The sequence below is a fragment of the Lactuca virosa genome, chromosome 8, assembly GCF_052849685.1.
Source record: "Lactuca virosa cultivar CGN04683 chromosome 8, Lactuca_virosa_CGN04683_v6, whole genome shotgun sequence".
Taxonomy (NCBI): domain Eukaryota; kingdom Viridiplantae; phylum Streptophyta; class Magnoliopsida; order Asterales; family Asteraceae; genus Lactuca; species Lactuca virosa.
The window spans coordinates 40039607-40049264 of NC_136433.1; the positions used below are offsets into that span (position 1 = coordinate 40039607).

General features: G+C 34.9%; 1 protein-coding gene across 1 annotated transcript; it reads right to left on the minus strand.

Annotated features, from left to right (window-relative positions):
* Positions 1–2024: 2024 nt before the first annotated feature.
* On the minus strand, positions 2025–8417 carry LOC145133100 (uncharacterized). Its single transcript, XM_079068036.1, has 8 exons — positions 8076–8417; positions 5229–7944; positions 4995–5153; positions 4734–4913; positions 4458–4652; positions 3438–3536; positions 2762–3334; positions 2025–2691 (listed from the first exon to the last, which is right to left on the minus strand). Exons 2-8 carry the CDS (start codon positions 7923–7925, stop codon positions 2323–2325), a joined length of 4272 nt encoding a protein of 1423 aa, XP_078924162.1. The 5' UTR covers positions 7926–7944; positions 8076–8417; the 3' UTR covers positions 2025–2322.
* Between the last annotated feature and the right edge of the window lie 1241 nt (positions 8418–9658).

Sequence of the window (9658 nt, forward strand, 5' to 3'; positions counted from 1 at the left end):
TTGGTATTCAATGTTGTTGTGTTCATAGTAGAAAACCTAGATCAAAGCAATTAGGGTTGCATGTACACCATAGGAATGATGTAATGCTCATAACCTATCATATATATATATATATATATATATATATATATATATATATATATATATATATATTAAAATCAAATATATTTTTGGACTAACTACATGGAATACACCTTTTAATTTATCATTAAATAAATATATTAAAAATATTTTTTTTATGTTTTTAAGTATTTATTGTTAACAGGATGGTTAATTGATGGATAAATATGTATTTTTTATGTTTTAAAATGTTTTTGGTGCGATCTTACAATCCGATTCAATCTTACGATTACGATCTTGCAAAGCAGAAAACGGTCATATATAAGATCTCAATCTTAACAACATTGATATTACTATTACCATTTGAGATGATTAGTTAAATTAATCTAAATCTGACCCCATAATGATTCTCCACATTAAACATTCACGACATGTAGTATAATGCTTGACATGTTTTACGAGACGGTATTTAACCTCTACAACCCCTTGTATTAATATTGATCGGAGTTGGAATTCTTCATGATCATTGATCCAATGAAGTCCCTTAAACAAGTGTATTCAAATTCCATTTCATATGTATAATTGAAGTTTTTATTTGTGAATCATCATGAATATAATCATTACTAATAACATTCAATACAAAGTAAACTTATTAGTAAATTAGGGTTTTGTGTTGGTTAACGTCAAAACAAACGAGTTTAACATTGAGTACATGTCACATGCAAGAAACGAACACATAATCTTGTTTTTAGGGATGTAAGCTTAGAAAGAACCATAAAATCACCTTAGGGTGAACCAATGTAATTTCTTCTAAAAATACAATCATAATCTTTCTAGACTCAAATAAGTTTAATTACAACATTCCACAATCAACCATCAAATTGCATACCTTGCCGAAATTATATTAAGTAAGATCCAAAGTCGAAGATCATCAATCTATTATCTTAATCAATGGTTTGAACTCTTGATCATAAACCCTAATCATAACCATAAAATCTGGGGTTTACTTACTTGATTGGTGTTCCTAGGCTATGGTTTCTTCGACTCAAGAACTCCAAACATTAGCTCTAATCTATTTCTCTCCATAATCCTCTCTTGAAATCGTGAGGAGAACACAACATTGTATATTTCTATCGACTCTTTCTATCCTAATTATGAGAAATTGTGTGATTGTCACCTTTAGTCACTATACTTGGACTTGGGTGAAAAATCCTCTAATTCCACTATAATTTCAATACTAAGGGAATTTATTAAATAATGGAAACTTAATTTTATTAACCGCGTGTACCTATTAGTCTATTACACAAAAGTTTTTAAAACTGCCTCCAGCCTTTTTATTTGAGCTAAGCTGAAATACCCTATTGAATTTAAATTTCATATTTAATAATTAAATAATAAGGAACAAATATAACTAAGGTTAAAAAAATATGCAACTCCAAATCAAGGCCAATGGCTTTATACGAAGCGTAATGGACTTCTTATTAGACATGACTACATCCTCATATCATATACTTGGTTTAGAGATTGGCCATGCAATACTTTACCATATACACGCCCTTTCATGTTCTTGAACACCTGTAGGAAGATATAAGTTTGGATTTTGTTCTACCATTTCCTAAGCTCAAGGACATAAATATTTGGTTATGATGTATTATAGAAGCTTTTTGGAAGATGGCACATTTCATCCCTTAGGCCAAGACTAAAGTATGACAGTTGTACTTCACCAAAATGGTGAAATTGCATTGGGGTTTGGATCACAATGTATTATTTTTCAGTCATTTGTGGGCCAAGGTCGGGTCCAAGTTGAAATTAGTAGATCCCATCAGTCATAAGTCATAAACCAAGCTGACATTCAGGTACCTACCTTCATATGCCTACCCTGTTAAAATCAAGAAACATTGAATTCACAAATAAAATAAAATAAAAAATGCAAACCAAATCAAAATATGAAATCACCAGTAAGGTAGATAGGCAAACAAGCTTATTAATATCTTTAAAGTAATTCCACTTACGAAAAGGAAGTCCATTGTCCCCTATTATATTTTCCAACTTTTTCCATATCCATATTACATATACTCTCTCAAGTCTATAACTTTACTCATAACTACTTTAAACAAACCCCCAACCTTATTAAATCTCTTAATCCATATCTCTATCGATCATTTATATATATATTTAAAAAAAAAAAAAAAAAAAAAAGGGCAATCCAAGAAACCAAAAAAAAAAAAAAAAAAAAAAACGCTTTCTCTATATCTCTTTCATTCAGATGCCAGCACTGCCATCGGTCTTGTGGACCTTAAGATTAATAAAGAAGCCGGTGTTACCCAAAAGAAACAGAGCAAGGACACCAATAGCAGCCATTGCGAGTTTCACCCACTGATGCCACCTCTTCCTGTTTCTGATTGAAGCTGGCGGTGGGACCGGTTTTGGTTTCAGCTGCTTTGAAAAGAAATGAGCTGGCGGTTTTTTCTTTTTCATCACACTGTTATTGTTATTGTTACTGTTGTTGTTGATGTCTTCTTTAGTTGTAGCCTCGTTTGAGCTTTCTGAACTTGCAGCTTCTTCTCCATTCACACTCCCATCTCCACCCGCCTTCTTCTTTTCCTTCTTTCTCATCCGCTTCTCCCTCTCCTACACAACCATTAATTATCAAATTAAAGTTTTATGAAAATCATTTTATTATTTATTTAAATATATATACCTTTTCTTTTTGCTCGGCTTCCTTGCGGGCCCGCAACTCGGCCCTGAGTTGGGCCTTTTCAGCGATACGTTTCTTCCTTTCTAATGCTTCCGTTGCTTTAGCTTTTTCCTCCAACCTTCGTTGCTCTTTCAGTTTAGCTTCAATCTCTTGTTTCCTCAATTCCTCAGCTTTTCTAGCCAATTCCATTTCCTCTTTTCTCGCTTCCTCCTTTTTATTAATGTCAGCTGCTGACATGTCACTTTCACTTTCCTTTTTAACATCTTTGGTTTTCAATGTCTGATTCTTTTCCACCGTTACTTGCTCGATGGGTTTACTATCTTCGGAATAGGAAAGTGAAACCGCGGTTTCTTGTTTCACGGTTGGAATAACTGACACCGGCTTCGCGTCCGTCGGAATGGAAACCAGATTCCTGTTGACTGTTTCATTGGGCGGGAGGACGTGTGACACGTCATCAGGACTGAGTGAGTTTCCATCAAAATATTTCTGTCTTCTGGTTGCATTCATATTGCACCTGTTGACGTAATCATTTCTGAACTCATCATTGTTGTTCCATTGTTCCATAAATGCCTCCACCTACAGTGAATCAGAACCACGTGTTAATTGATTTCACAGAATGAAATGACGTATGTACCCCTTTGTAACGGATACAATAAATGAAATAGATTGCTTAAACAACCTGATTCGCGCACAAACGATGAAGTGAGTCTTTATCTCCACGTGATGCGAAATCTCTTGCTGCCATTACGTCTTCCTTGTACAGGCGGAAGTTTTTGTTCTGCATAAAAATTTATTATTTTCACAATAATGCAGATTCATATTTCGTCACAGGTGGTTGATGTTTCCTTAGGGTCCATGTTAGATAACTAAATGCATAAATATGATCAAAATTTTCATGTCTAAGTGTAAATTCACGAAAAACCATTAACATTACTTTAGTTGAATACTTGAAAAGGTAATATTGATCCGTATCAAACAAGTATCCACAAAGAGAAAAGCTATCACATGTTTTGTTGTTCATAGATATGAAATAATAGGGGCAAATAAGTAAATATACTTCTCAAAATCCTTAATACAAGTCGATGCAAATGTAACAGCCAGATTAGATATAGCTAAAAATACCTCAAGCAAAAAAACAATATATCATCCATCTAGTATGCACCCTAAATTCGGCATATGAAATCATCAACAACTCTACTAGCAAAAGAAATCTTATTCTTCTGTCTACGACACGTGTTCGAGCATAATAAGTTCTAGGGTCTTCTAATGAGTTGACTCAGATGAGTCAAATCCTAACTTGCTAATTTATTTCCGTTGAAATAAGGGAGAATTTAGCATGCGGTCGGTTATAGAGAAGAATGGTAGGATACACATATGTCTCTATACTCTAATATCACATGATGGTTTCTTAATTTGGTGATTTTATCTATTTCTTTATTTGTGGATTAGACAGGTGATTAAGAAAGTTTATGCATATTAATCTCTAGATCAATCGTGCGGTCGTAAATACACATGATAACATGTTTTACTAATCACAAGGTACAACAATCTAGTTACGTGCGTTTATACACTACCTATTTACCATATTAAGATGTCATTTCACAACTATTACAAAGCTAATTGACATACAAAGATGTGCCTTAACAGCTTATTTATTTATGTTCACTACAGATCAGTAAGATGCAAAAATTCAACAAACCTTGTCATATGATTGTTTCTTCAAACTATTTAAATGAGCATATGCTTTTTGACGAACATCATCCGCAGCTCTGAACTGATCTTGCAGTTCTCTTTCCTTTGTGCTTAGCTCATCATACTTCGTTCCCACTGCTGCAGTAGCTGCTTCAGCTTTTGTTAGCTTTACTTTTAAAGCGTCCAGTTCCTTCCTTAAAGTCTGCAAATAAATAATTTTTTTTTAAAAAAAAATCAGGGATTGAGGACATGATAAATGTTGAATGATATGATACACGCATACCCTCATATGTTCCTCAGTTTGATCTTTTTGATCCATAGCCTGTTGAATTTCATCTTGGCTCCCCATATTCAAGGCTAGTTGTTCTCTAAGAGTCCTAAGCTGTTTAATCTCACGAATGAGGTTTTTCTCATCTTTTAAAGACAATGTTTCATGTTGTATCATGTGCTCCATATTGTATATCTGATTCAAGAACATACATTCATCAGAACTTAACAGATTTCATCAATGTTTGGATTTGGAAGAGGGAGGAGTGAAACATACCCTGTGATTAATATCTCCAACAGACTCTGCATTCTTCAAGCGGTTGATGACAGCCTGAACAGAGTCTATTTCCTGTCGCTTTAATCTAACTAACCGTCTTGCAGCTGTTTCCTCTTGTTTTGCTGTATTAAATGCCTCATTAATGGCTCTCAACCTTGCCTGTGAAAATAGAATGAATCAATGAAATGAAAATTATGAATTTTATTATGAAATTAATGTTTCAAGATTTCTTACACGTTTGCTTTGAATGTCAACTCGGATTGCATCTCGGAGGCGTGTCTTCTCATCAACTTGCAACTGAGCACTTCTAATCTGATCTTTAAACATTTCATCCTCAAATCTTGGAATCCTAATTAAGAAATTATATGGTAGAACCTCAGCTTCTTCTTCCTCTTCATTCTGTGCATCAGGAGCATCACTTACATAATCCTCTACAGAAGATGTAGGAATCTCATCCTTTTGAATGCCATTCATGTCTTCGGTTTCTGGACAAGACATTTTGTCATCAACATTTTGTTCTGAATTGTCACTATCAATACCAGAAGCAGGTTTGGTCTCCCCATTTATGACATCTGGCACAGCAATGATATCACCATTAGGCATATTAGGAACTGTTTCATGACGCCCAATTGAGCCAAATTCAATCACAGCTCCAGAGTTCACATATGCTTCAGGGATTCTTGATGTGGAATCATCTGCAACAGGAGTGTCCTCAACTTTTTTTTCTTTTTCTTCATTATCATCAGGGACATCAGCATTTTCAATCACAGATCCATTCTCTGTAACCAAATGAGCTGCTGCAACATCAAGCTTCGTTTCTACTACTGTCAACTCAACAGGATTAGAAAGCAAAGCACTGTCCCTCTCAACAAGCAACTCACCACTATTGCATTGTGATTCCATAGAATCAGTGGAAGGCAAGATTTTAACATTTTCAGCACTTTCATCTGGTTGGAAGCCTTCTTGAGTTTCATCAACACAATTGTTGACTTCAATTTGTGAAACTGTATCCTCATGAGTGATGGGCTCAATGCTAGTTTCTGTCTCCAATGGTGCTTCAGCCTCAATGGTGGATTCTGCTGTGTTATCCTCCTGATTCATATCATCTTGAACATTGTCTATAACCTCTGTTTGTGATTCCTGAATCTCATCTTCTAACTTGACATGTTCCTTCATCTCTTGAATGTTTGTCTCCAACTCAACAGGTTCTGTAGCTTTGACTGGTGTTTCTGAGCTTCCCTCCACTTGTTTCTCAAGTGTCTCTTCTGATTTTTTCTCCTCGGCATCAAGCTTTAAAGGTACATCGTCATCAGCCACTGTTTGAGAAATCTGAGTTTCTTCCATCTCCAGAATCCCATCTGACTTCTCAACTTGTCCATTGGTTAGACTATCTGCACCCTCAGATAACACAAGTCCTGAGTCTGGATTCTCTTTGGGTTCTGCTTCTGACTCAATCACTGTCTCTTCAGCTTTATTGGTCTCAGATACGCAGGGAGCTGACACCAACTCACTCTGTTGCTCAGCTTCTATCCCATTGCAGACAATATCTGGTTCAGCTTCTACATTGACCTCTGAGTCAACAATTGACAAGTCCTGATGCTCTTCTGACTTTCCATCGGACTCAACTTTTGTAGTGGTATCTACTTCCTCAGTAAGATTACCATTAGATTCTGACACATCAACTGATACTGGAGATTCTTGATTGTCAACTGAACTGTCAATGGAGTCTAACCCGTTGACTGGAACTTGACATTCTTGTTCATTGATTGGACTTTCCGATTCTGGCTCATCAGCTATAACTTGACATACCAAATCTTCAGACGGCTTACCAGGCCCATCAACTATTACTTGACCTTCTAGTTCCTGGGGTGGACTTTTAGAAGATTCTGACTCATCAGCTGTTACTTGAAATTCCAAATCTTCAGCTAGCTTACCAGGCCCATCAACTGTTACTTGACCTTCTAGTTCCTGGGGTGGACTTTCATAAGATTCTGATAGATCAGCTGTTACTTGGCATTCCAAATCTTCAGATGGCTTACTAGACACATCAATTGTTACTTGACCTTCTGCTGTATCCATCAGATTGCTAACAAACTCCTGCCCATCATTAACCACCACTTCACAGTCTGTGTTCCTAACTGGATTGGCAGTACAGAATGACTCATCTGTTATGTTGATTAGATCAGGCGTGGACACAGACTGAGTGGTTGTCACTTGAGATTCCGAGTCCTTCATTGACTCTGACTCAATGACTGTCACTTGGGAACTCTCTATTGGGTTTAGAGTGGACTCAGGATCAACAGTAATTCCAGAAACAATATCATCCGTTTGGGCTTCAACATTTGTGATCCCATTAGCATCATACATTTCAGTGCTCTTAACAACTTGATCTTCTTCCCCTGTGTTCTTGCCAAGATGTCCATTAACATCCTGAGCAATGCCATTACTCTCCAGCGGCACAAGAGGATCAATAGTGGATCCATTCTCAAGATTCACTTCATCTTTATCAGCTTTAACATCAGGATCCCCTACTGTTGCAGACCTATTAACGATGCCATTAGTTTCCAACACCAACGGATCAACAGGTATTTCCCCGTTTTCTAAACCTAATTTTTTTTTCTGAAATTGGTCAACTTCATCAGCCGAATCAGATTTAGGAGAGATAGCATCTACATTATTACCCCCCTTATCAGCAGGATCACCAGCAACCGCCTCAATACTACCGTTGACAAATACATAGGAAGAATCATCAGTATCGTCCTTCCCATGCCCACCGACATTGCTGTTCCCATTGCCACCGACATTACCGTCAACAGTAGCAGCATCACCGACTTCGTTCAGATCACTCGTATGCAAGCCAGCTATACACTTCTCCTCAATTTCAACCTTCCGAACGACATCGTTACAAACTACCTCAGTACCAGCCGTCATTGTCAAACGATCGCAAATCCTACAAATTCAAATAACACAAAATCAAACATCACGAGCACCGCAATTCTGATCACAACTACAATTCATAAATATCAAATCCCAAAACTACAAAAAACAATTCATAAATCAGAGGATCCGAATTGTACTTACCGGTAATAGATTCGGATTCGGATTCGATGTGATCCAGATGCGGAAAATCAGATCGAACATAAACCGAATCAGAATCTACCAGATCGAGTGCTTCGACGGCACTGAGACAAAACGGACGTTGAGATTATAGACTAGTTTGGGGTTTATGAGAATGCCGAATTATTCGAAAGAGTAGAGAGGTCAAGGGGAGGAGGAGAATGGGGCGGGAGATCTCCCTCTCTCTCTCTCTAGATTCTCTCTCTATAATTTCACACACACACACACAGTTGCTGAAACGGAACAGCTGGCGGGGAAAAAGAAAAACCTTTTGGCCCTGTTTGTTCACGTCTCTCTCACCAATTCGAACTCGTATTTATGATTAAATCCAACTGTTTTTTTCCTAGGTATCTCTTTTTATCTGAAATCTTTAATTCATAATTTCAAAATTCACCCTTCTAAAAACATCCCTATACATTTTAGTCCCTTTAGTTGTTACTATTTCCATACACCTCTTATTAACATTCCATAACTTTATAGTTATCAAGATATACGTTATTTTTATCTTAATTACATTATCTTCCTAAAAATGGATAGCTGATGGGTTTTACAGGATGAAAAATAAATATTTAAAGTAAAAAAAAAAAAGAAAAAAAAAACTTTATTTGAACGATTTACAAGTGAAGGGTTGCAATGTGTAATTATGGGTGTATGGTGAGGAAGCCTTGAAGAATCACAAATCTTGAATGAAACAAATATTCTATATGGAGTATATCCAAACTTTAAAAGGATAAATTGCATAGGTTTGCTATGATATCATTTATAATAGCACCTAAACAAAGAAAAAGATAATTACTTGCCTACTTAATTTCTATATTTAAGAATTATTCTTCTAGTAATAATGATAATAATAACAAACGTTCTTTTAAATTAGTTATTAAAGTACAATAATAAATATATTTAGTAATTTGATGTCTTACAAAAGCAAAACCTACTCATATTTGACGGTAAAACTTTATAATCACAATCAATTTATTTATACTATTATGCACGTAGTTTAGTTATTTGAATTTGCAAAATTATAACTATGCTAGAAAATTAATTAACTTAGCTATATTTTTATTATATTTTTCCTAATATAAGTATGGAAACTTAAGTAATTATTTAAAACTATTTTAACTATTAATATTAGGAAATAGACAAGCGACATACTAATAAATCATCAAATTAAATAAAATATTTTGATACGTAGAAGAGGATATCATAATATTTAATAAAGACAATAAATAATTTTATGTTATAGGCTTGTATAAGCCTACAAGATATTTGTCATTAATGTTCTTCATATAGATTTAATTATTATGTTTCTATATGCTACCTTTTTATTATAGAATAGTAGCTAAATTAGTAAATTCTATAAAAACGATTGATTTTTTTAACGAAAAAAAAAATATTTTTTAAAGCAGTTGAGATTTTTTTTAAAAGAAAAACTATTACAAAGTTTTTCGGTGAAATAAATTACAAAAGACCATACAAATAATATTTATCTTTATTATTTTAATTTTTAAACTTTTACATGTAAAATTATAAGAGGGTTTTCATTGTGG

What these genes read in the sequence shown, in the direction of transcription:
- LOC145133100 (XM_079068036.1), bottom strand. Translation starts at nt 7,925, where the DNA reads ATGACGGCTGGTACTGAGGTAGTTTGTAACGATGTCGTTCGGAAGGTT. An exon ending in TTGACATTCAAAGCAAACGT is followed by an intron (nt 5,154 to 5,228) that starts GTAAGAAATCTT and finishes CTATTTTCACAG; the next exon opens with GCAAGGTTGAGAGCCATTAA. An exon ending in AAACTGAGGAACATATGAGG is followed by an intron (nt 4,653 to 4,733) that starts GTATGCGTGTAT and finishes ATTTATTTGCAG; the next exon opens with ACTTTAAGGAAGGAACTGGA.